Source organism: Aphelocoma coerulescens (assembly GCF_041296385.1).
Source record: "Aphelocoma coerulescens isolate FSJ_1873_10779 chromosome Z unlocalized genomic scaffold, UR_Acoe_1.0 ChrZ, whole genome shotgun sequence".
Taxonomy (NCBI): domain Eukaryota; kingdom Metazoa; phylum Chordata; class Aves; order Passeriformes; family Corvidae; genus Aphelocoma; species Aphelocoma coerulescens.
The window spans coordinates 39740544-39768427 of NW_027184085.1; the positions used below are offsets into that span (position 1 = coordinate 39740544).

Genomic DNA, 27884 nt, shown 5'->3' on the forward strand with positions numbered 1-27884 from the left:
GCAGATGACCTATCCCAGGAAGCATTCAAGGTCTGGTTGGACAGGGCTCTGAGCAACCTGATCTAGTGAAAGATGTCACTGCAGGGGCATAGGATTAGATGGCTTTCAAGTCCCCTCCAACACAAAGAATTCTAAGATTCTATGATTCCATCTGACAACAGAGGATAAGGACAACCTTCTTCTGCCAGGTTTGCAGAAGAGTTAATAACTTCATTAAATGAATCAGCAAAATTGGGAACTTTTAAGTATTTAAAGGTTATTTATGTCTGAAACGAGACCTATAAGCAGCAGGAGGAAATATATTTTTTGCTTTCCCCCTGTGTTTAGAAATTTTTTGTCTTGAGGGAAGATTATTCTTGTCAGCATTTGTGTCATTGTCACTTCTGATCAGGACAACACAGCATCCACGGGGCTTCACCACTTAGCAAATATGTTTGCTGTACTACTTCATGTTCAAAGCAAGTATTTTTTTTCCTTTTTTTTCTCTCTCTCTCTCCAGCCCTTTCTATAAACTTACTGCTCAAACTTTCTAGCCATTATGTTTTACACATATGTGAAAATTTACCATATCAATCTCTTCTGGGAAACTACATAATTTAATGGGATGAGAGAACCTGACCCTATTGGACTGTATGATGTATCATTTGCCTTCTGGCTATGAATACCATTAATGCTGTACATTTGCTGAACTTGCTGTACATGTCTTTCAAGCAGATGTCAGGCACCTGAGTCAGTTGCTGACTTTCTTGTCAGAGAGCTGCCTCGTGGATGAAGGCATTGGATGATTGTAGAAGTTCCTAGTGGAAGTGCATTAACTTGAGTGCTTTGGTCTAGTAGGGTGAAGACAAGAAAGTATAGAAATCTCTGAGAAGTCCTTAAGTGGATTGTTCTCCTGTTGCATCTAACCTTTTTTCAAATTGTGACACAAGTCATGTAGATATTCTTGGGGCCTTGGAGTCAGCAACCAGAACACACTTTGGTGAGTCATGAGTGCTTAGCAGCTCTGAAAATGAAAAGCCATATGGACCAAGGAGACTGTTGATGCAGGGAGTGCAAAAATCCCTCTTACGTGCTGGTGTTAAGGTAACTACATAAATCAATGACCCTATAAAAGAAATAGGCCTGAAATAGTAACCTCCTTCAACATAAAGTAAGCCCCATGAAATCAGTACCAATGGCTCCTCTGATCCTGGCAATAAGGCTGCCAGTGCCAAGAGTGCAGCTTGAATCCCTTGTTACTCCCCCATTTGACTTCGTACTCATGATTTTGTGTAGGCGGTTGAGAGACAGATGTGATTCTCATCACAAAACCAGATCTTGTTTATATTCATCCTTTGTAGGTGTTTTTCAATAGTCCTGCCACTATTTTGAAATTAAATTTTAAAAAATATTTTAAGGGAGTTCACCATTTATTTTCAAAGACATTGAGCCTTTTTTGGGAATTTGATTGACAGTACCTCCTCTTTACAATGGTGAGCTCCTATTGCATTCTCTCAATGTGACTACATTTATATGACCACTTCCTCCTTTTCTGCCATGGTTTTGACATTTTTGAAGTTACCTGCCAACATCTGTGTGAGCCTGTGTCCTTGAGCAGTTCCTCTAATTAGCTGCACCAGGTGACTGCACAGACCAAGGCAAAAAAACGTGAAGTAATATAGAATATGCAAACCTAACACACGTGTTAATGACTCCTTCTTCAACTAACACAGGCTCTATACCCTGTGACCTCACGTCTGTACCCATAATATCTTCCCATGTGTTTTGTACATATCACAGTATTTTTAAGCCTCACCAGACAAGAAGAAGGGACGCTTCAGGATTTCACCACATACTGCATGTACCATGTACATATGAAGACCCTGGCCTCTCCTTTCCAGATTTATCCTTCGAGTGAATTTCCAGGCTTGTGGTCACCATAACCACTAATGCAGGGAGAAATTTGGGGAGATTTTTTAACCAGGTTACTAAAAAATGGTTAAAAACCATCTTAGCTGTAGATTCTGGGTTTTTATTCCTTCCTGAAACACAAATGCTGGTGGAGAATAAAAAAGGGAGCAGAGTCCTGCAAGCCAGTCTATGGAGAAGCATAGACCCTTCAACCAAAATGAAATTATATCCACTACCTATAAAATCATCTGTTGCAATTTTCAGCCATAACTGAAAAATTCTTTCCTGTTATGTTACATTTTTGTTGGTTGGATTAAGGATGAGGAATAGCATTTACCAGGCTTAGAAGTATGTTACAGCTCCTGCATTTTTTCTTTCCTAAATTGCATCTTAAATCTGACCTTAAAAGAAGAGCTACTAAAATTTCCTGTTTAATCAACTCTTACAGCTGACTCTGGCTCTTAGAGCTGATCTTTGCCTACCTTATCTTCAGGCTGTTCCTGAAACTCAGGTGCCTTGGCTCTTCTTGGTGCCTTTCCTTTCTAAAATGAGAAGAAATCAGATCTTGGATCTTTTGAGTTTAATCTGAATTTGTAGGAGAGGGAAGACTCTGTGGGAGATGATCCTTCACAGATCTGTGAGCATGTCAGCTCCATGTAACAGCTGGAAGCATTTTGGGCAGAAAACACTTTTACATATCAAAATTGAAGATAAGTTGTCTATGCTATTTGGAAATGAATCTGTAGCACTTGTGGGATGTATGTGAATTTGCAGGGACACTGCAGCAGGGAGAGAACAAATAGGTAGGGAGACAGTATTATAGCAATATATGAAAGATTCTTGGAAGAAGAGACAAAAACATGTAGGCTTTTGTGCTGCCTTAATTTTAATGGGCGCACAGGTGTGGTATTGACCTAGCTGTACCCTTAAGGATATTGTATGATGTTGGAAAATGGACATCCAGCAAAGACTGTTCACCAATTTACTAAAAAAATGTTCACCACCCAGAGCATCATACAGTTTTTCCTCACCTTAATAATTCTGTGATTTGAGATATGCTGCCATAACTAACATACTAGTCTATTTTACTCTTAATTCCTGAAAATGTTATCACAGGCAGAGCTATTTACTCATAGCTTTTTATAAGGTTAAAGCAACCCTTTCATTTGCCTAGCAGCAGTTCTCATCAGTATTCAGGAGCAGAAAGACACAGTAAAAGAGACCAGGCAGCATATACGACAGTGCCTGTTTCAGTATATTTTGAATTATTAAAGAAATATTTTTATTTTATCTAAGATAACCACATATGCAGAATATCAAGGTCAGTGCATGAGAGTGTTAAGGAAAAATAATAAGTGTCACAGATAACTAATTTATCTCTCAGGAATGTTATTTCACACACTGACACATTTTCCTCTTTATCATCAATCTATAAGACTGAGTTCTGTGAAGTGCTTTAATTAACCTATCATCATGTACTTATTTATGGTGTCTCCAAATGATGTTATCAAAATATAATAGTCTTTTCTTCTACCTCATCTCTATAAAATATCCTAAGACCTGAATATTTTGCAAACAAATATTTTCAAGCTATTTTATATGTTTATCTCAAAAAGCTGTCAAACTTTAATTGCCCGCAGCCAGGGAAAGCATATGCTCTTGAAAAGTAACAAGTCCCTGTTACTTCTTTTCATCTGGCTATCTGATAAAATTCCTTTAAAATTAGTATTCAACACCTCAGGATCCATGCACACAGAGCTGGTATAATTTGTCTTTCTGACACACTTAACCCAGCAAGTGGGTTCCTTAGTCTCTTTGATAGAACAGTAAGATTAAAGGTAATTATTTCACTTTGTCCAAGACTTTGAACAGTGATACAAAAATCACTACTCATCCCTGCAGTAGATCAGATCAAGCTTATTCACTCACTGAAAGCTTGATTTAGCATGAGTAGAATGGCGATACGAAAAACACTTGAAAAAGTTATACATTATTTTCCATAACTTTTATAAATGTTATCTGTGAAAACATTTATGTAATTGTATACTCCTTTTACCAGCCCAAGATTTTTATTTTTCCTAATTGCCTTGGAAAAGCTGTCTCTCATCGATTCTACAGTAAGTGTAAGAACAGTCTTTGCTAAGTGTTGACAGTATGCTCAGCCTTAGTTCATACAGAAAGATACATGGCTAGTAGTGAAAGCAGCAGATAATAGCAGCTTCATCTTTTGAAAATTACGTTTTAAAAACTCACACCTTGCATTCAAATACTTGCTTTGGGAATGTTAGTTTTTATCAGTACTGTGAGGCTCAGGAACTCAGTCATTACTGCTATATTCAGTCTCACACTTGCATCTGACTGCAGTTTAAGAGTCAGTGTTATCAACTTCTAATGATGCCATCTCCTGGTGACTGTTGCCTGTGCTGATGTCGTTATTGAGGAACAGTACAAAGGAGATGGAAAATAAACAGTAAAACCAACAGGAGTAATGAAAACATGACTGAAGTAGGAGTGTGTGCACACTAAGGGTTTTGCCTTGGAAAATGGAGCCAGACTGCGGTGGCAGATACTTTGTTAACTGTCAGAAAATAATCCATCAGTGTGTCAGTTGCTGAGGACAGGTTCATTCTTCCTGTGCACTTGTACAGTGCCCAGCACAGAAAAATCTCAGCCTCAGTGAGGGCTTGTAGGCACTCTAGGGGCTACACACTGCAAATAATATAGCTGTGTTTTAACACAGCGATGTTTATTGTAATTCATGTACATGGCTTTTAATGTTATTGTTTACAATGAATCAGTGCATATCCAGCTAATAATGCCTTATCTTCTTCACTCATTTTCTTCAGGATTTCTCTTGCTTCACTTGTGGAACCTCCAGTGATTGTGACATCAAAGCTTGCTCCAGAACTGCCCTCATTTGCTGGACACATAAATGCACACACTAACATGCATGTCGTGGTGCTTGTTCATTGGCTTGACAGTCTTTTAACAAGCAGCCTTTCTGCAAATACTGAGTGAATCTAAATCCTTAGCACTGGTGTTAACACTGGCATGTTTGTCTCCTGGTGAAAGCTACACTGTCTCCATTGGAGTACTTCTGTGTAAAACAGTGAAAATGGCTCTGTCAGCTCAACAAACTTTTGGGCCTGAGTATATTCCCATGTGATCCTCTGGGAGAACAAGTTACTCATAATTCTAGCTTTCATAATGAACTTAATTTGCTACATTTTTCATTGTAGTGTCTCTTTTTATATTTAAAATCATGTCTGTATTTTTTTCCCCTGAAACTTCTACAAATTTCAATATCCTTTACATAAAGAAGATGACAAAATGCTATGTAATATTCCATTAATGGTGTCACTACTGCCAAGTAAATAATGATTTTTTTTTCTTGTTCCCATGGGATTTTGTACTGCTTAGATACTATAATGGAAATTCATGAGCAGATTTTCTGCCCATTGGCATTTAGTATTTACACTGTCTCTGCATGTTGAAGTCTCCTTTTGAAACTAAGGCTGACAATTTTTCTAACTAACTAAGCTGTTAACTTTAAAGCAGTGATTACAAAACCAGTTTTAGCTTGTCTAACTGTGGGCTCCTTCACTTTTGCTGCATGCTTCTGCTACATCCCTCTGTCAGCAGAGATGGTCTATCTAGAAACTAGGCCAATATAATGAGAAAATGTTTTGGATGAATAAGTGAGTGGGCCTGTCTGACTGTGGATCATATCAGTACAAAGGGGACAATAGGTGCCTGCCTACTTGAGAAAGTTGCAGTACTGGATATATATACTTGGCTCCTGGAATTCATATTTGCTGCTTAGATTTATCTGCATGTGTGATTACCTGTTCTAGCTGTTGGACTGGAGTTTGGCCTCCGTATATTTTAGCACTGTTGAACTTTGCAGTTGTTTTTGGTTAGCATAGCTAGTGATAGGCATATCATATGTGCTCAGATAAAAGAAGAACACAGCATAGGAATGTCCTTAATTGGCTTTTGTTGCATGTTATTGCACTGCTGGAGATGTACTGCACAGCATATATGCACAAATCTTTTTCTCCACTGAGTTGCTTCTCACATGTCCACACAGAGAGTGCTGGGGTACATACAGTCTCTGTGAAGAACAGTGGAAGGCAGAGACACAGAGCAGGAAGCATGCTTCTTTATTTCTTATTTCCCCTAAAGACTGATGTTAAAAGCAACAAGAAATTTCCATCTCTGTCACGAATATGCATCATAAATGCTATTGGCACAATTTAGCAAACCAACACCAGCCTAACAGACAGGAAACAGAGCTCAATTCATTTTAACATCACATGGCCTCCATAAGGTACCTTCAAAGCTAATTAAGGTGTACAGGCACTTTGTTTTCCATGAGAGATTTCCTCCTTGTACAAGGAGTAGCTTCAGTACTGGTGCTACATAAAACAAATTTGAGGTGAGGAAACATAATGCTGGGACTGGAAGAACAAGGCTGACATGTAAACATGGGACTTGACAAGTTTGATAATATTTTGTCTTTTTTTTAAAGTTTTTGGTCCAAGAAACACTCTTTAGTTCACGTACAGAATCAGGTGGGGAGGTTCTTTGACACCAGTTTTTCTTTTTGATCCTGACTCTCTGCTTGTTCTGTACAAAGATGGTCTTGCTTGTCTTTTCAGCATTGTACTGCTTCCTTATCTTTAATTAAATTTTTTCCTGATACTCCTTTTCATAATTTTTGGAAGGACATAATCTTGGTGATTCAAAAACATGAAGTACAATTTTCCCCACAAAGCTTTCTAGAATTTGACTAGAGCTTTTATGTTAGCACAGGAGACAGAACTATCTGTTTCTTTGGTGTATATATACATGAGATTTATTCTTGTTTATAACCTTTTGCAATGATTTATAAATAGAATTAATCACATCTAGCTTTCTGTTTATTGGGAAGAGACAAACATCATAGCATAGAGAACATGCAAAAAGATGCATTGCTGATAAGAGATGCAGGATGTTAGGTGCCATATCTATAAAAAATTTAATGTTCAGCACTGTTTTGCTGTCCAGTGACAGAAAACTCTACAGATTGGTTGAAAATGTGTGCCGTAGTCCTGCCAGACCCAGTCCTTTCATTTGGAACTTCACAGGTTGTATGTCTATTTCTGCTCACAGGAAGCCAGTGAAAGGTGACAAGCTCTGCCCCAGACAAAGTGTGATGCTCAGAGAAGTATCTCAGCTGTCGGAGAAAGAGATCTGAGTCCTTGGGACCAGCTGCTGGAGGCTCAGCTGGACACTGTGCTTCCTTTAATGCCAATGCCTTTCTGGCTGTTTGCTTTTGAGCCTTTACCAGTGCTTCTGTCCTGGTAGTACATTCCCAACATTTCATCCAAACATTATCAAACAAATAATATCTGAACTGAAGCCTCACAGGCTGGATTATAAATTGTAGTTTTGTAAAGATATGTTTGGGCTTCAGCAGATGAAGACAGCTGCTAATGAAAGCTATTTCTGTGCCAGCATATACCTGAAGACAAATGCTAGACCCAACATGCATAACGCATCTGATTTTATTCCAGTGACATATGGCAGCTTCATGACTTTATCAAGAAGTCACTCTCACAGCAGCATAAGCCAAGGACAAGGTCAATCAGCCAAATGTGGAGGGAATTACAGGTTTTAATATCTTCTCTGACCAAGAAGGTGCTTTGCAATCACAAGGAGTACTCACAAAGCTGGGTAATTTTGCAGAGGGCAAGTATACAGCTGCTGTTTTGTCATTAAGTCTCTCATGCTTGTACATGACCGTGCTGTAAAAGATGAGGCAGACGGTGAATTACAGGTGATGATTGCAGTGTAGCTAGATAGGCCTCCACAAGATATACACCTGTAACTTTGGACAATGCTCCTAAATATATTAACATTTAGGTTCCCCTTTGTGAATACAGGAGTTGGACTTGATGATCCTTGATGCTACCTTCCAACTCAAGATATTCTCTGGTTATGTAATTCTGATTCACAGGGCTGCTCGACATATAAGCCAGCCTGCTGTACTATATTACCCTTCCAATAGAGGGAAGACAAAATATAAAGTTGCTGTATATTTGCTCAGGTGTATGAAATTTGTGGGTGTAATGATCCAGATGTATAGCCTGCTGACACACTAATAGAATTGTCAGTGAAAGATGAATAGCAAAATACAACCTTAGCAATCTCAAAAACGCCAGTTAAAAACAAACGGAACCCCCAAATAATTCTGGATAAAAAGTGTGGGAAATTACTTCTAATTTTGTTTTGGATGGCTTTTTCTCTAGGTGAGAGAAGGCTATTGGCACCTATAGGTACCATTAACACTTCTCAGGGGCAACAGAAATCCCTATCTCCTTGGAATGAAGTCACCTCAAGAGATAACCATCAGATACTCAAAGAGACACATAAGTGACACTTCCTCAGTATCTGGTACCTGAAAGTTAGCTTTCCAGGTTTGTATGTGCACCTTGGTGCACTAAACGGCCTTATGCAAAATTAATCCCTTCCCTTAAATGGGCAACGTGTTAAGGGCAGATGGCAGCATCCCCCTGCAGATCTGTGCCTAGCAGCAGAACTCCAGCTCCAGGGCTCTTGGCCACAGAGAAGGCAGTCTCTCCACCACACTGCTCCTCAGTCTGGGCTCTTATCAGCTGTGGCATGCCCCTAGAGTGATGGAGGCTGGAGCAATTGCAAGGGTGAAGCCATGGAGGCAAGCTGCAGGAAGCACCATTTGTTTCAGTTCTGGAGTCATCTGTGAGGAGGAAAAGATCTAGGGCTCTGGGGCCCTGAGGATCATCTGATAAATACTTCTCTTTGAGGGTCTTCCCCCTGCCCAAATGTGGCTGCATATAGAGAAGACACATGCACGAACTTGCAGCAACAGATGTCTACTTTGCTGGGATGTGCCATGTTTGACAGAGTGGTCTGTGAGTTAGCATGAGGCTGGAGAGTAAGCATTGCTGTTTGCTATAAACAAACCTTAGCAAAGTGCCTGTAATTGCACTGTTAGAAGGTTGGCCAGGCCTAGATGGTAACAGGGGAGGAAAATAATGCTTTCTTTTATCTGTTCTTGCAAACAGCTGGAGACAGATAAAAGAGGAGACAGTTTCAAACTAAGCAAAGATTGTGACTGTGTGATTTCCTTTGTTCCTCAGTGCTTTCTGTTTTCCTCCTTCTAAGTTACATCTTTATTTGCAAATAAGACCATGCATGGGACTGCTTCTGCATGCTTTTTCTTTTTCCCCTTTTCTTGTTTTTCTTTAACTTAAGGAGATACCTGTTTTTCTTCTAACTCAACTCCCGTGGCTGCCTCTGTTTCAGAAGTATGCAAGGACAACAGACTGTGCTTCCTTCTGCCTATGCCTCACCAACTTCCAGAGCTCTGACACAAGGATGAGATGAACATCTTTCACAACCAACTGACACTGAGGGGGCAGTTTTGCCTTAGTATGGTTGATATAAAACCATCCTGAAGCAGAATTTTCAGATTTTCCAGTAACAGAATGCAACGGAATAAGATAGAGAGAAAAGGAACTGTTATCTTAAAAACAAACAAGTAAAAACCTTCCATTTTCTCTTTCAGAGAAAATTTTTGAATTCTGGCATTCAGAGCCGTAATGAATTGCATTGACATTATTTCAATACTTAAGCATCTAAGGACCCCATACAATGCTTTGAGACTGCAGAAACTGAACCATGCATCTAATTTGATGCCCTGTACTAATGTTTTGCTACAGTAGGAAAATGTTTCTTTGCCAGACATTTCAGTTGCTCTAATTCTGCAAGTCAGACCAAGCCAATAATGAATAGTTTAATCAGGGTGACTCATGCAGGCACATAGGCTCATCTAAATAGGGAGTTATTCCAGTCCAGTTTTTCCTGATTAAATCTGCTCTGGGTGTTATTGAAACAGAAATAGCTGTTCCATTGTAAAACCTGTATTAAAACACTCTTTTCTTTTGTAAATTGCAATCTTTAATGGCTCTGTATATTTTCTACAGGAATAAACCAAAAACATTACTTCAGATGTATTTTTACTGTACTATGTATTTTCCACATATCGCTGCATTCCTTCAAAAAGTAAAGACTATTTGAAACACGTTACAAGCTGTAGTGCCCACAGACTTCTCAGGTATGCTTTATGGCAAGTCAAGATGACTTCACAATAGCATTCCTGCAATTTCAGCATCTGTTAAATAAAGGCACGACAATTTTCCTCCAGCTGTTCTCTTTGATATTTAATTATCCTAAGCTGGTCTGTGGAAACACAGGCTGATGGGTACAGACCACTTTGTGTGAAATAATGAGAAAAGGAGCACTTCTAGTCTAGTGTACCTTATGCGAAAAGTGAGAAACCTTGTCTTTCATCACAAGTCTAGAATTTGGAAAGGAGCAATCTGAATACTTGAAGTATTTAACATGAATATGTTTTTACACAATGACTCCCTGTAAAAGTCTGATTCTGAGTAGTCACAGAATTGAAGGCATCCACTATATTATGTCGTTTGTTGGTGATGCATCCTTCTCTGCTTAAGAATGGGATTGTCTTGATTTGTGGCAGAAAATAAATAAAAAAATATAAGAATTAAATATCTTGAACTTTTAAAAGACATTAAGAATTTTCTTCATCACTAATGTCTTTTTAATCGATAAAATTATGAATCTGATTGTTTCTATGTGGTACCTCCACGTTTAAATGATGAAGATACATTTTAGGTTTATTGTTGCAATTTTTTTCAATGCACTTACATGTTCAAACATTTTGTATTCTACAACCTAGATATACTCATTTTCAAATTACACATAAATCAAGACAACTTTGCTATAGAAAAAGTTAAACATAGTTGCTCTTTGCTGTCATTTTAAAAAAGAGAAACTCATATTTCTAGGATGTGAAATATGAATATTTCCCAAAAGAAAAATAGCCATCACTTATGTGTTCTTAACATATATATGATTCCTGCCTAAGATTATGCATATGTACAATTTTGCTGTAATAAATAAGAATAAGAACTGAAAGACTGTGTAACTTTTAGAGTTTTTTATATTAGAGCTTGAAAGATACCTACTCCTAAATCCCTCCTTATGTCTTCAGATTTCTGATTGCTCATTCTACTCTGCATTTTTCTTACAAGATGCAATATAACAACAATTGGTAGATGAGAATTTTCAAGTTTAAATAAAGCTAAACATAAAGTTTTCAGAAATGAAATCAGTTTTATTTGTTAAAATAGTTGTACTGCGTACAAAAGAAAATACTATAAGTTACAATACTTCAGGCATAGAATATTGGGGGAGTTGCTTCCACTGGAAGAGCAGTATTTTAGAAATAAAGAATTGTTAGAATCAGACTTCGATAGTAGTATTAATATAATAATATAATAATAAATACTTCACATTCATATAATCTGAATTTATAATAACCCAGGTATTTCAGCATTAACTAATGCATCTTGATCTGCCTCAAACACGTAGGTAGAAGAGTCTTCTGTAGCTTGTAGAAGAAATGTATGATTCATGGTGAGGGTTATATCAACCCTGAGATATATCCCCTTGTCCAGTTTCACAACTGCAAACTAGCAGAACTCCAGGAGGATGGTGAGCAGGCAAGTGACTGAAAACACTGTTTGCTGTAGTCTTAACCCATTAGAGTACAGTCTGATAATTTCCTCCTTTTCCGATTTCAGTTCTTAAAAAACAAAATTAAGAAAATAAAATGGTTAATGAGTAAATATGTAAATTTGAAAACATAAGGATTTTCAACATACTTGAAACGTCCTCTGACATCTCACAGGTACTTAAGTTAAAGGTATCAGCTGTTAAAACCAATCAAAGGGACTATTCTCAGGGGAGAGATGTAAATAGATGTCCCATCAATGATCGTTTGAGGAGCAACTGATAGCACTTATCAGCTCTTGCAGGCATTAATCTCAGAATAATCAAAAGTAAATACCAAGCAAAAGCAAGAGGAAGAACTTCACAAGAGGTAAGCACTCAAGCCTGAATGCTGGCTTTTAACCCTTCCTTCAATAAGGGACTTTGCTTTTAGCAAAAGCAGAAAAGCCATACCCTCATGTACGTGAAAGCCACAGAGTCCCTGCTCAGACGGTTTTCCACTGAGACCTTTACTGTCTTTCTTGAGCTGAGCTCAACAGTAGTAAGCAGTAGACTACTTTTACAGAGCATGGGAGGCCTATTATGTCTTTTGCTCCTGTAATGAGGAACAATAGGTCTGATTCAAAGGTGAACATGTTACGAGTTTAACGAGCAAGATGTGTGCCACATATAACTACTCAATACAGAAAACTTCAAGGAAAAAGTGGTTCTGCCGGTGGATTTTAAATTTTAATTTTTTTTTTTTGTCTAGGGTTGCAAAGACAGGAATGCCACTTTCTAATGTTTTGATTTACATCTGAGTTGGTGCTACAACTCAGAAGTCACAGCTTCAAGGCACTGCTACTCAGGTAGGAATCTGGTCAGGAAACAAGAGCCTGCTTGGGGTGCAAATGAATCTTGAAATTCTTAAGACTGTTGTTTTCTTACCCTGCTAACCAGTGATGTTGGCACAACTGAAGGAAATCATAAGATGAGATTGAGATATTATGGGTGGAAAGGAAAAGAATATTTTGCACTGATTTTGCCACTGAAAAGAAAATATTATTAAATCCTTACTAGTGATCTCAAGGGTATTGAAAACAGTCTGGATCAGTCAGTTGTCCATGGAAAATAATACCAGTAAAGTAGTTCTTTAAGTCTTTATGCTAGTTGGTACACTGTTTTCAAAAGTATACAACCATTTATTCAGGGAATTTCACAGGCTGATACAGAAAGGCTTGACTCAAAATGATATGATGCTTTTGAGGAGACTAAATAGCACTACTTTACAATGATCAGCGTAACGACTACATATTTTTTTTTGTGTGGAGTGTGCTCAGTCTTAGAACTCAGACAAGAATATTCTGAAGATTGAGATACAGATATTAAAATAAGATTCAAGTTAGTTTTGGGTCATTTACATATTATGTTGATGATTCTATGTGTTAAGTAGCTTAAGTTAGTTTTCAGTACTTTTTTTCTCTAGTGCAATACCAGTTTTTACTTCTACCACACCAGTATACACTACTGTTTTTTCTCTTTATCTAAGAAACATTTGTATGCTTGGATTTAGTTTAATTGTAGGAATTGTCCTGGTTAAGTGGATAGTCATAGACACATACAGATTTTGAAGAACAGAGGAGTATTTAACCTCTGCAATTTTCAACTAGAATGGTGGAAAGTTTCCTACGGCACAGAATTATAGAGATCTGAAAGTGTCTTTTGTGATGTTCTGTAGAGTCAAGAGCAGTGTTTTTTACTGTCTCACTAATGCATTCTCTGCAGCAAAGCAACCCACTGTAGAAGTCTAACTAGTGCACCTACAGCATCCTCCGAGTACAAACCACTGCAGAAGGCAATTCTGTCACCCACGGGATAAGGATGTTTTATTTAGTGCCATTTCTTACCACAGTCACCGTGCATTATTTCTGAAAGACAGTTCAGAGTACCATAGCCGCACCGACAAAGCCAACAGCCCTTCAGCACCCAGACGCCGTGGGCAATGCTGCCGCAGTTGCTGTCGATGACAAGGGAGATATTTGGTACATCCCCGACCCCACCACACAGTACAACCATCCAGAGCACCTCACTCCTTTCCTCCGATTTTGGTCTGTTTTTTTACCTTAGCCGCTCATCATATTCACAGTATCTGCCAGTGAAGTGCTTCAGGCAGGCACAGAACGTACCCAGGATACAAGTTCCTCCATTTTGGCAGCAGTGTCTGTTCAGTTTTTTACCTGCAAGACAATATTACAGAGGTTAACAAGCATCTCAGGGGCTCTGAACCTCACCTTTTCCTCACTTGTTCGCTCAGGTCTCTCCAGTTCTCAAAGTCTCTTAAGGATATCAACTTTTACTGTCTTCAGAGACAATAAAATTATATGCCTGTTAGGAGTGTTTGTTCAGCTAAACCCAGTTTGTTTAGTTAAGGATTAGAAACAAGCTACCAGGGATTACAGGATGGTGAAGAAACAACACCTGGCAAATCCTGTAGCAGCAGCGTGTGTTCAAGTGAAATATTTCATTTTTGACAGATGCAGGTTTCAATCACACTAAGAAATGGGGCATTTTTACAGGGAAGTGATGCTTATTTTTGAATAAAGAGGTTTTGTCACTGGGAAGTTACTTGGTTTTGGAGGGGAGCGGGGGGGAAATGCTCCCTTTAAGCCTTTCTCAGAGTCCTGGGATTGAGCACCAATCTAAAATTTTATATGTGTAGGAGGAAACAGATTTTTCTTTTTGTTCTGTTAGTACTGTTGCTTTCAGGCAGCCCAAACCTTTTTTATAAAATTAACATTTTTTTTTGGTCATGAAATACCGTGAATTTTAAAAAATTAACAGAATGTTACAAAATTTCACAGATGCTTTTTTAAACACAAGGGGCCAAACACTTCTTCATTCTTAGTATCCTTCCTTGTTTTTCCTAAACACATTTTTCAAGTGAGAGATCTTCAGTTCTACTTTAAGTTCTTATCACCATTTACTAAGTGGCCACGGGTATAATTTAAATGACCACAGAAAACCAATAGGCTGGAATCTTCCAGGACAACAGTTAAAGCATTACTATATTATATTTTTAAAGAGCAATTTTATGTCATTGTTTACATAAATAATGTTACCTACTCTCTGTAATTCCAGTGAAGGGTACGAATGACCTGGAACTCTGTTGCTTTCTATTTTCATAACTCTGGTTCATGTCACTGAGAGCATGCATAAAGGTCTCTTCGTTCTTGGGCTGCTGCTTTTGTGCTGTGGCATTGAGACTTTTCACATCTTCCTTACGTTCTTCTCTTTCAGGGCCTTGACAAGAAGTGCAAATATGTAAGGGACGGGTAGTTTGTAATGAAGAAATACACACTGTAGATGTAGAGGAGAAACACGGTGGGACGGGGAGAAGCACGAAATGTCCCTTACCTTTTTCTAAGCGAACAGCCTGCCAGACCAGAGTCACAGTGAAAAGAATTCTGGAAAAAAGGAAAAAAAAAAAAAAACCAACAAAAAAAACAAAACAAAAAAAAAAAAAAGAGAAAGAAAGAACTGAAATAAATTTGTGCTAATAAGACACAAACACTAAAACAGATGGCGAACGTGTGAACTTTTAAAAGGAATAGATATCCCCGGCTAGAGAAGGTCCCCCGCATCTGAGGCAAACTTACCTAATATGATTTCCCCAGTACATTTTCCTGCAGCCTGGAATAGCCGTGAGGTCGTCCGGGAGAGCTTGAGCAGAAGGAAGATGTCCAGAGCCCTTTACTGCGGGCTGTTGCATGCGGCAGTCCTCACAGCGTGGACAACGATGGAAAGAGAAAGCAGGACTGACGAAAGTTTCCTCCTGCTGTCCAGCTTTCAGCAAGGCTCAGTCCCAGCCGCACCGCTGGCTGAGCCCTCGCCGGGCGCCAGGAACATCCCTCCGGGCTGGGATTCCCAGGCCAGCCCCCGATTTACGTGCACTGCTGAAGGGTGGAGCGAGGTGGGGGCACCTACTGCTGCGGGTGACTGAAGGGCCCATGAGCGCAACAAAAAGCCCAAGGTAAGGAAGATCTCAACTCCAGTGTATTTCTCAACACAGAAGAGTTTGTACCACCATACCGTGCATAGGAAAATAAAAAAACAACAAACAAACAAGCAAGCAAACGTTGTTCTGCAGAACTGCAATAAGTGTATCATAAACTCGAGTGGGTATATATAATGAAGGTTTAAAAGCCTCAACTCTACCTACATGCCTTGTCTCTGCCAGAGTTTTCTGCCTGGGATCTGCTTTATGAGACTGTGCTACTTTGCAGCAGAAATCTTTAAAACCTACTTTAGAGATTTCTACTAAAAATACTGGAAAAGCAGCATAAGGTCCTTGAGAGAGGATTGTTGTCTCCCCAGAGCTGTAAATAACCTTTTGGAACATTTTCTGAACATTTTTACTGTTGCAAAATTAAGCCCATTAGTGAGTATTCCTAGTCTGAGTTTATGCAGTATCAGCAGATACCTAGATATAATTTACCATGTGTACTGAAACGGGTTAGGACCACTCACACGGTTTTACTATGACTCAATATCATCAGCAAAAAGACCTGCAGCTGGTCAGCGCTAAAAAAGCTGCTCTGGGCAGGCTTTTCTCATCACAGTCCCATGTTTTGTACCACAGAATGCACATTGCCTTTACTTAAGTTGCGGCAGCAAACTGCAGCAATACATCTTGTTTTGTTTTGGAGGGGCATGCAGAAGAGGGATGTTTTCTCTGTGTCACTGCAAACCAAGCTAGTACAAGTTTCACCTTGGCTGTATACAAGATCACATCACAAGTATGGGTCGGACCCTCACTGAAGAAATGGCTGTACTGACTAAAGACATTATCATTCCTTGTTTGTAAGTCCCTGTGGCTGTCACTTGTCAGATTTGCCCCATCTGAACTAATGGTTTAGAAGCGGTGATCCCTTTTCATCCAATTTGGTACAAAGGCTGGCTTAATTTACAAAGATAGCTGTTCTAATTAAAGTCAACTCTCTTGGCACTAAAGCAAATAGAGAGTGTTTTGAGGACATGTTCTCTTACACAACTGCAATCAGCATGGGTAAGAAGCAAGAGAAGTTGGAAACCATTGTGAAGTTAGAAAACTATGGCATAATTGCTATAATGGAAACACTGGGGAAAGTTGTCCAACTGCAGCACTGCAATCGAGAGCTTCAAGCTATTCAGAAGCTCTTTATCTTCAAATTGGAGACACCTGGATTTGATGGATGGACAGTTCAATGGATAAGGAATTGGCTGGCTGGCTAGCTGCAGCCAGAGAGTTGTGGTCAATGGCTCTGTGTTGAGGTGGAGGCTGGTGATGAGTGATGTCCCTCAGGCTCTGTTACGGGACCACTGCTCTGCAGAGTCTTCCTCAATGGCACAGACTGTGGCATTGAGTTCACCCTCAGCAGGTTTGCAGATGACACAAATCTGAGCAGTGCTGTTGACACAACAGAAGGACGGGATGCCGTCCAAAAGGACCTGGACAAGCTTGAGAACTGGGCCCATGAGGACTTAATGAAGTTCAACAAGTCCAAGTGCAACAACTCTGCTGCACCTGGGCTGGGGCCTGGGTACGCAGACATGAGCACAGACAGAACTTCTTGAGACCACCCTTGTGGAGTTGGGGATTCTAGTGGGTAAAAGCTGGACATGATCCAGCATTGTGTGCTTGCATACTAGAAAGCCAAATGTGTCCTGGGCTGCATCAAAAGTTATGTGTACAGCTAGCTGAAGGAGGTAATTCTGCCCCTCTGCTGTGCCCTTCTGAGACCCCCGCCCCCAGAACACTGCATCCAGCTCTGGGGTCCCCAGCACAGGAAGGATGTGGACCTGTTGGAGTGGGTCCAGAGGAGGCCATGAGGTGTTCCCGAGGGATGGAGCACCTCTCCTATGGAGACAGGCAGGGAGAGTTGGGACTGTTCAGCCTGGAGAAGGCTTTGGGAAAACTTTGTTGTGATCTTCCAGTACCTTAAGGGAACTTGTAAAAAGGAGGATGAGGACTTTTTTGTATGGTTAGATAGTGACAGGACCAGGGGCAATGGTTTTAAACTGAATAAGGTAGGTTTAGATTAGATATTAAGAAGAATTTTTTACTGTGAGGATGCTGAGGTTGCCCAGAGAAGCTGTGGATTAGCTATCCCTGGCAGTGTTCAAGGATAGACTTGATGGGCCCTTAGCAACCTGGTCTAGTAGAAGGTGACCCTGACGATGGCAGGCGAGTTGGAACTTGACCATCTTTGGGGTCCCTTCCAGCTCCAGCACGTTCTATGCTTCTACGATGATGCACTCTTTCATGTCTCCTGTGGGAACACTGGTCTTCAACAGGAGGAAAGAAGTGCATTGCTGAAGATTTGAAATGGCTGTTTCCACAGGGATTGCTTGCAGGGAGTGCTCTGCAGGGCTGCATAAATCTTAGGGGATAAGGCATTCTCAGTGCTGCTACAATTATTGGCTCCAACTGTTCTAAGCCCAACCATTTCTTGTAGATACAGGCTTTAGCTTCATGGCATCTTGTTCATGGTGTGTTTTATGTTTGTTACTAACTTAAACTGATTTAGATGAATCTATATTCTTGTTCCAGACTTGTATTGAGGCACCGTGCCTTTTAGAATTGAGAGTCTGTGATGTACATTTTTGTGCAATTCAGCTAAATCAGCACTAGAACTTTTAGCCTAACACTTGTGGGTAAAATGTTTCATAGAAAGCAGTTATAAAAATCACATGTTAATTCAGGAAAGGATTTTGGTTTTCCTATCTTAAATAACAACAACTTTGAAGAGACAGATTACTCTCACCATTATGCTGTCTGCCTCTACCTGCGGTGATTGACAAGGACTTCTAAACTAAACATGTTACAGTTTAGGTGCTTGCTTAAAACCTATCACATTTTAAAATACTGTCATAAAAGAGAGTGTTCTGAATTAGGACTATAAAATGTTTTACAAAAATAAAAGAGATGACATTTTTGCATGTATTCAGAAAACATGTATGTATTATGCACATCTGAAAATATTTACTTTTGGAGAATACTTACAATTCAAGCAACTCTTGTTTTCATTTGAGTTCTCTAACTGTATAAGGGGGCTAGTATTTGGAGTTTAAAAATAAGAGGTGTAGTTACATTTGTTCTAGGGTTTTTTTTGCTTGTATATTAGGAAAAAAATATTAATTTTCAGTTAGGTCTAACTGGTAGTATCACTTTAAGTTACAATATTCAGATACTGAAATGCTGTCATTTACTGTTTAGCTTGTTGTTTTTCCACTTTGCATAGATGGAAGGCAAAAAACCCATGAACAGAGATACGTAAACACAGGAATATCACACAGCATTTTTTTTTTACTAAATTCAGTGTCAATGTAATTCTCCTGGAGAATTTTCTTGGGTACTAAATTCCTAGCCCTGTGCTGGACATAACTTTCAAAATGCAGCTGCTGGTGAAGAAATATTGATCAAATTTCACACCCTGTGCCATTTGCTTAATATCAGAAGTCATTCCTGTAACTGGAAGAGCTAACAACCTGGGAGAACTGTAGAGCAGTTGGTAAACATTTCTTCCTTTTGATACCTTGTTTCTTCCTTCTCCCTATAGCCTCACCATCAAGGCATGCATAGGAATGGGAACAGAGAAAATTGCTCAGATGCTGCTGTTGCCTGACTGCTCCAGAGATGAGATTGGTGTGACTTTGCAGAAAAGTGCTGCTGTTTGTTGTTGACAGAATCTGCCAGAAAGTGATTGCTTCTGCCCAGGGATTTGTCAGGAGCGGCAGTAAGGATAGACACACTCCTTTTATCAGCTTCAAGTAAGATAAGAGTGGAGCCAACCAAAGCAGGTCCTGAGCATTTCAATCAAGACCTGCTTTCACAGGAGATGGCTAACCATTAATTAGGGGTGTTCAGCACAGTTAGTTCTGACAACAGATCAGGTAGCCTATATGGGTAAGTGTGGTAGGAAAACGTGGTGCTACTTTACTGGTGCACAAAATTCCTCTTGTGCTCATGCCAGGAACTGTGGGTCTGTGGCCTGCATCTTCTGGCACTCTCCCAAAATGCAAGCGAACCCTTACACTGAGAGCTGAAGTGTGTGGATAGTACATGCTGGGTTTTGGTATATTAGTGTTTCATACCATCTGTAGTGCTCTGTATTTCTGAAAGCTTCAGGGTCAATAGATGCCTAAGGACTGGAGGCAGCATTGGAACAATCAAAAGCAAGGATGAAGAAAATGTGAGTGTCTCTGGTTTCCTGGGAGCACCTCTGAAAGCCTGCTCAGGGTCTGCTCAATTCTGCTCAGTGCAGCCAAAATATCTGCTGACTAGAAATCTTTAGATTCCAAAATTCCATCTTTGGGTTAGGACTTGGTCTCTAACCAGACTGGGCAATGTTGAATAAGCTATGCAGAATATTACAGGAAATAATGAAAAACAATTGGCCTCCATGAACATTTATTGAAATCTTGGAATTACAGACTTCTGTGAAGCAAAACTCTCAGTCAGGGTGACTTACAGTTCTCAGAGGAAAGGCAGACCCTAGGCAATCTAGACTGGCATGTCTCAGAGTATGTTTAACTCATTAAATGTTAAGAATAGTGGATGGAAAGACCTCATACTAGTCAGCCTGAGAGTTATTTGTTTATTTTTTGTGGTCTTTGGATTGCTACTAAGGCTTCTGGCATCTACCCAAGAGTTCTTTCTTTCTAAAGGCTATGTAAAACTTCAACACAGTTGAACTGAATGATTTTTACAGTATCACAGAACTTTCTCAACACAGGCTGGTCAGACCAGCTCTTATTACTGTCAGGAATTTCCTATAGGATCATGTAGAGGTTGCTGTTGTTGCCTCTGCATTTCTGTGTATGCATGCACAGTGTGAATGAACAGTATAAATTACTGAACAGCTTTTTTCACTGTAAGTTAAGAGTGGCTTACATTGGCTTAGTCGGAATTGGCCACTAATTGAATTGAGAAAGTAATATGCAGGGAAGTTAGATAATCCATATTGTGACTGGCACCACTTAACTAATGCCACAGGTCCATGATGAACTTAAGCAGGATAAATGGCTGCTGCTGCTAAAAGGGTGAGTCCCACTTTGTCTTTACACCATGGGTTGTTTGTACTGCCTCCCTCATGCAGTCATTGCTGTTTGTACAGCCATGACTGAGCTGAAGTAGGGAGTTTATCTGAATGAAAACTCAGCTTTGGGAAAAAAAAAAAAAGTTAGTTTTCAGCTGGATTAGTTCCCTGATGTGGTTTGCCAGATGAGCACTAGGACTGGCAGAAACAGAAGGCAGGGAGAAGCAGCCACAGCTGTGTTACAAGCAGCCCCTTTCCATAGCAGAGCTGATTTGTAACAGATTAAATTGACTGTGGAATGTGTAAGTAGATTGCAGTTCCTATATTTAAATTGTTCTTCCCTTCCTAGGAAGTAAACCATAGGTAGTATATCCACTGATATGATACAGCCTTCAATGCTCTCATCCTATTAGCATTACATACAGAGGAGTAGTGCAGTCATCCCGCATTTCTCTGACAACATATGGATGAAGTTTAGGACAAATGAGATGGGAGCAATATTACCAAATGAAGGGAAACACCTACAGCACTCCCTTGGAAAGGGAACCTTATGCAGATGTCATACAAAGATGTAATGCACTGTCATAGACCAACACAAATTTATAGAATAAATCCAGTCTTGTAACAGAGCATTATGCAGGTTTTTGTTCCTCTGAGTCCAATGGTTAGTCATTAACAAAATACAATGTGATTTTGTAGAGGTTTTGTAATGAAAATGAATGTAGTTCATGTCTTTTGTGTAGAGAAAATAATAAAAATAAAAAAGAAAATTTTCCAGTACACATGGGAAGTGATTAAGAAGATCCCAGTCATCCCCATTTGAGAAGGTTCTTTGGCAAATGAATCAACATCAACACCAAGAGACTGGAAAATTGAGACTTTTTTGCTTCTTCTTCCTCTGTTTCAAGTAAAAGTTTTAGTATTTTATTGAAGAAAAACTAAGTACTGAGGGAAAAGAAATTTTGCGCAATTATTTATTTTGAAGTTTGAAAAGACGATGCTTTTAACCACCATAGGCTCTGCAGAGAGACAGAAAGTTTTTTTGTGGAGTTAATAGTGCTGTGCTTTAATTTCTGGCTGAGCACACTTCTCTTCCATATGCTATCTGGTGTATATCTCTGTCTTGTTCACCATTCAGGAACTCGTCTCAACATTTAAGAATGGGATCTTTTTGTCTGCATAAAACTTACAAGTCTTGTGGTGTCTTATTATGGGGCCATGTAGGGATACAGTATTAGTGCAATCACACACTTAAGCTATATTTGTCCTTCAAAATTACCTGAAAATCTATCTTTACCATATACAAACCACAATTGCCTGAGTTTAGGGGCATATTTTGACCTGGCTCTGCAGTTTTGTTTGGTGCTGTCAGTTGAAAAAAGAGTGAAATTTTTACCCAGTGCAGTGATTCACCCTAGCAGTGAAGACAGAAGCAATTTGAAGGTTGAACAGCCGTCAGTTGTTTCCCCCACTGTTTTAATTTGGAAGTATTTCAGTGTGGCTTAGCCTGCTGTTAAAAGTGCTGCAGCAGGATATGACCCCAGAAAGCTTTCTGGGTTTACGTGGCAAGATACAAACTATGAATTTCATAGCAGCCTTGAAGGAATCCCTGAAGAAGTGGTGATCCCACAGTCTAATTCAGGGGTGGAGATGCTTATCCCAGGCAGCCATGAATGGAAATCCCTGCATAGATCTTGCATTTGATCTTCAGGCTAGCCAAATATGCTGGCATTTCATTAAGATGAAGCTACACATTAAAGCTGAGACAATGTTAGATAGTTAATTCCATAGTCAAGCATACATTGAGATTTGCATTGGCATTAATGGCATTTGACCTTTTATGGAGATGAATCAATTTGTTCACATGGAATAAACCTGTCTTTTTTTTTTTTTTTTTTTTTTTTTTTTTTTTTTTTTTCCTAAGCTGGTTTTTGGCTTATGAAGTGAAGCATCTCAGCAAGAGGTCCAGTGAGGGAAAGGGAGAGTGAGGGAATTTGTGGCTGAGAGCTAGACATTGAAGGAAGGAGGTGGGCAGGACACCTTTTCAGGTGTTATGAGCTATCAAATTATCCTAAATAATCCTTGTTGTCTTGCTTCATGCTTCTTTTTCCCCCCTACTTGAATTCAAGTCTGAAGTAGAGAACAGCTTGCATGCATGCATGTACAAAAGCCACCTTGCACAAGTGGGTATTGCTGATGCAATATGTGTAAGGAATGGGTGTGACACTTCTTGGACTTGTAGTGATAGCCAGCAAAAATGAGAGATCCAGCAGTTATTTTAATTTGTGGTAATAGCACCTAAATGTTAGTATCAATTTAATAGAAACAAACCACTATATCGTAATCTGCAGTGCTGTCAGCAGGCCAGCCCGTCCTTTTGTCTTCAGTCTATTGTTGCACTGGAGGGATCCTGTCCTTTGTGCCAGCCCTGGGTTCCAGCTTGGCCTTGGCCCAACAATCCAAAATGTGCTCTGTGTGCCACTGTATGCAGATGGCTTGTGGTTGGAGTGAGAGGTGTGTGTTGCAGCTGAACTCTTCTGACACTACAATGGCTTCATTTCTGCTCCAAACAAGCTGGGGAACTGCAGGAATTGAACTGGAGCTGTGGAGGTCAACATCTCTCAAAACCATTCATATGTGCCAGATGTAGTACATATGTAATATTGAGAAAACTGCAAAGCCAAATTTTAATATCTTCATCCAGGCATTCAGAACAGGTTGCCATATCAAAATGCAGTTTTGCAGGTTTCTAGGCTGTGTGTGTTAGGGACAGTCTGTGAACTGCTTCTGAGACCAAAAAAATCCCATGATGAAGAACGAACTATAAACCCCATGAGTGAAATCTGGAATACAAGGGTTATTTTAAGGAATTAGATTACACATTAAGATCCAGAAGGAAATCTCTCTTTCAGTGATGCCTGAGGTGGCCACCTAAACCACAGAGACTAGACAAGAATGAGAGAATAAAAGTAGGTATTTATTTGAAGGGCCTTCAAAAGTACACCCTGACAATCAAAAGGCTCCACCCAAGATGGACCCTGGGTCACGGATTCTTCACACTTTTATAAGTTTGGTTCATTTGCATCTCATGATCAATTCTCCAATTATAACTTTAGTTAATGATGTAACTTCCCCAAGTTTACCACCCCTTCTTAAGACTTTAGTTTACACAGTTTGGACCTAGGACAATATAGGTGTCCTTGGAGAGCAAACCTAGAGAGGTCTGTTAAGTCTAACCGGCATGAGAGAACAGCAGCTAACAGGCCACAAGAAACTTCAGAGTTACCCACTAGGCAGTGCAGGATTTGAAAAATATAAATTTAAAACCTAAGGCATCATTGGCAATGGTTGACTCCAGTATGCTGGAAGGCTCTATGCTGGCAGCAGGATCAGTGCAGGGGAAAGCAAAAGTGAAGGTGGTATCTGTTCAGATAGAGTCATGGTCTTAAGCACGGACCACATCTCAACATACTGTTGACTTGAGGATTGGCCTTCTGGCATCACTTTTCCCTTTTGGTTTGGGAAGAGTAATTACAGATTTAAAGAAAAGTGAATGGTGTAGTTCCATAATCTGCAAATTTCAAAACTTACTCCTGTTTTTCAAGCTATATGGTGAGAGGAAACAGCTATGAGTGGCATAACTAATTATGACAAACTCTGCCTGATGGCATTTGTTGGTTGAGAATGGATAGATGCATTGTGAAAACCCAGTTTTCTAGCTACGCTTCAGGTTAGGAATGTAACATTGGCATGGTAGGCAGTCACTCTACCACAGAAACCAGTGGTTTTGGCATGAACATTGTTAATATAATTCCCTGGAGACAGTAGGGTAGAAAAAGTCTGAGTCACTTAACATGGATATATTGTGAACAGTTATGACAATTATGTGATTGCTATAATATCAAACATTCTGTATTTCTTTAACCCAGGAATGGTAAATTAAGAGAAGTTTTTTTGTTCTTGATAATAAGGACTATGAAGGGCACAAGACAGGATGCCAGCTGCAGTTTCACACTGTGATATACAAATGTATATTAGTGCAATTTTTTTCTCAGAAAAGCTGAATTTTATGAGCTCTCTGAGTTACTTCTCTCATAGACCGTCTTCTCAGCTGTGCTACCAGATCAATATGGTCATCATTCACAGCAGAGTAAAGATAAAAGTTTCCAAATACTTAATTTAAATTTGGTCCTTTTACAGATCAAGCATAGAGGGCAGCATCACAAAAATTTTGAATTGACATGACTGTATTTAAAGGAAATCTTGATCCATGTGCTCAGCTTGTCTGATTATGGCACACCTGAATGACTGAAGAAGGAAACAAGACTACTGGAAATATGGTGATTTTTCAGTAGTGTTTACCTTAACGACCTTTAGGATTAAAAAAAAAAAAAAAAAAAAAAAAAAAAAAAAAAAAAAAAAAAATTGAGCCAGTTTAATAGAATACCACAATGTCCTGAGTCTCCAAGAGACACAGAGTCCTGAAATGTGAACTCAGTGTGTGTGCATTTTGAAAATGTAGCTTTGTGTGTCTAAAGATGAAAAAGAAATAGCTGGGGAATTCTAGTGAGCAGTAAACTTTATCTCAGACAATGACAGTGAGAAAATATCTGTGAATTTGGGATGACTTTATAATTTGAGTTGAGTATGTGTTTAACATTTATGGTGAAACTTGGCCTGGCTTAGCTCATTTCCACTGGTGCATAATGGTTGCTCTGGGAACACTTATAAATTTCCTTTTTAAGTGAAAATCTACCGTTTTCTCTGTTAAATCTTCCTGTGTTTACAGGGGCATAGATTTCCAGGAGCTGTGACAGTTCATCATTTGGAAAACTGCCCTTCATTTCTACACATAAAAATTGACTAGACAAAAATGCTTTCTCCTCTTAGTAAATTGTGCTGATGTTTATCTAGTGGTATAAAATCTCTTCCTTGGTCCTTTCTCTGGTTATGTGCGTATTTGTAACACATTAAATCTATTCAGTGGAACAGATTCTTCTCACAAGAATAAAGCTGCAAACATTTGTGGGAGAGAAACACAATCCCTGATGTAAGTGAGGGAATCATATCATCATGATACACCCCCTGATATATGGATGTGCTGCATTAGCTGGAGCTAATCTCACTGAAGCACCCCTGCCCACCAATCCCGCAGTGATAAATCTGTACTTGCATACGTGTGTCTTATTTGCTGTTGTCAAAATGATGGCTGTCATCTATAAACTACTGCAAAATATCTGGCAAGAGAATTTGCAAATTAGATGCAGAGCTACATTAGTGAATACTTAGTTTAGCACTGCTTTCTGGGTCGTTTTAGCACCCACATAATGATCTGATCCAATCTGATCCAATTTTCATATATGAATGCCTGACCTCAAGTGATTACATCATGATAATTCTTATGTGTCTTGTCCTCATTGTCATTTTATTCTGAGGGAGCTGTCTCCAGTTAGGCTTTCATTTTCCCTAAAAATGCCACAGCTGAGTACATAGATGACTGCGGAGGTGAAGCCACATTGCTATGTTAACTATTTAGGCACTGGCTGGAGTTTTTCAGGGCTGTGTTTGAATCCTGAGGAGAGGTCAATCCTCTTCTCTAGCCCTGTGTTGGGACTGTGGGCTAGTGTGTGTCTTCCTGCATACACTAAGGATCAAAGTGAGTGGTTCTGCTTTTTTTTTAACCCCGTCCTACACTGACTGTGCTGTCAGATTGGTCGGCATTTATCATGGTGGCTGAAGGTTCATCAGGATGTCCCAAGGTTAGCCTCTTACCAGTCAATATAGTTTGCATTTTATGTTTCTGCTGGGCATTACCACTTCTCAGTTTGTCTGCTTTCAGTCAGACCCTTGTCATTATCTAGGACCCTGTTGGAATAGATGCAGACAACTGCTGACAAGTAAGAAAGTCTCTGCTCTATAAAGCTTATAGATCACTACTTGCTCAGATTAACACCTAGCCTCATGTTTTTAGGTTAACAAGGGAGAATAGGGGAAATAAATAGCTGCTTTTCTAAACAATGATCTACCTTCTGATTCTACCTCTTGATCTTCAATCTGGTTATTTTTCTTTCTCTTGAACTGAATTCTCTCTATTCTCTCTCTCCCAAATTTGCCCCAGTGTTAATATTTTAATGTAGTGGTGTGTATCCTTCACCCCAGTTATCCTGTCCTGGATGTTCCAACATCGCACTGGCTGTGCATGGGAATGCAGGAGTTGGTGACTCTCTGTGCTTGCAGTCCCTCAGGTGGTGCAGAGGAGCATGGCCAAGCAGGGCCATGTTCTCAGTGTACAGTGTACAGAGCTACTCTGTACAAAGTCAGTCCAGCTCTTCGTTAGTGACTGACAGTTTTGCAGCTTTGGGGAAGCATCTATACCCCTCTGCAGATCAAAGCACCAGAACAATATCTCATTTTATACAAAACAGTTCTTCCAATGAGTCATGGCACTTTTGTTCCCTTATGTCCATTTTGTCACGTTCCTGTTAACAAGACACTTTTATATATATTTACACTAACAAGAAAGAATGCCAAGCATACTCAAAAAAGTAATTTGGGGGATTTGGTTTTACAGGGTTCTCCTTTACAGACTTTGAATAGCTCCCTTCTCCTCCAGCTGTGAAAAGACTCCCTGTGCATAAATTGCCATCTCAGGAGGCCTCAGTCTAGCAATTCCTAATACTGGGTGGCAATATCTGACAAAAAGAGTTGTCAGATGAAGAAATTACACTTAAAAAGAAAAAAAAAGACAAATCACAGGGAATACGGGATTACTTTAGTGATGCATAGAAAGAAAATAGCAAAATAATATCTATTCCAAGGTGACAAGACTTGTGTACAGTCTGTGTACAGTACTGCTACATACACCAGATATACTTCATTTGTCTGTTTTAGGTGGGTGATGCTTGATGCTCAGACCACACAGGACAGTGCCAGTATGGGTGGCATTAATGCTGCAGGCTTGCTTTTGCCACAGGATTCCACTGTGCTTCAATGCAGTTCTGAGGAGCTAGGTTTGCTGGTGTGATGTTATTGTGGCACAAGAAGGATTGAATGTGAGCTTTATGTTGCCTGTAAAGGAGTGATCATCCTGAGCATGAAAAGACTCCAGCCCAGAGATCAGTGAAACTGTGAACAAGAACCTCCTGGCTTCTATTCAACCTTAAGTCTTGTAGATAGTGATTTGTCTGTGAATTTTTTTACCAAAAACAGGGAGGTAGATTCATAAAAGATTTTGCAACAGTTTATTTTTCGGTCTGATCACTTTCCCCCATCTGGTTTGCAACATAGCTTCCCAAACACTTGAGTAGCCTGAGA

General features: G+C 39.6%; 1 protein-coding gene across 1 annotated transcript; it reads right to left on the minus strand.

The window, feature by feature from the left end:
• Positions 1 to 11148: 11148 nt before the first annotated feature.
• Positions 11149 to 15396, minus strand: LOC138103415 (cryptic protein-like). The gene is made up of 6 exons (XM_069001696.1): positions 15150 to 15396; positions 14908 to 14957; positions 14617 to 14793; positions 13616 to 13730; positions 13401 to 13510; positions 11149 to 11587 (listed from the first exon to the last, which is right to left on the minus strand). Exons 1-6 carry the CDS (start codon positions 15260 to 15262, stop codon positions 11475 to 11477), a joined length of 678 nt encoding a protein of 225 aa, XP_068857797.1. The 5' UTR covers positions 15263 to 15396; the 3' UTR covers positions 11149 to 11474.
• Between the last annotated feature and the right edge of the window lie 12488 nt (positions 15397 to 27884).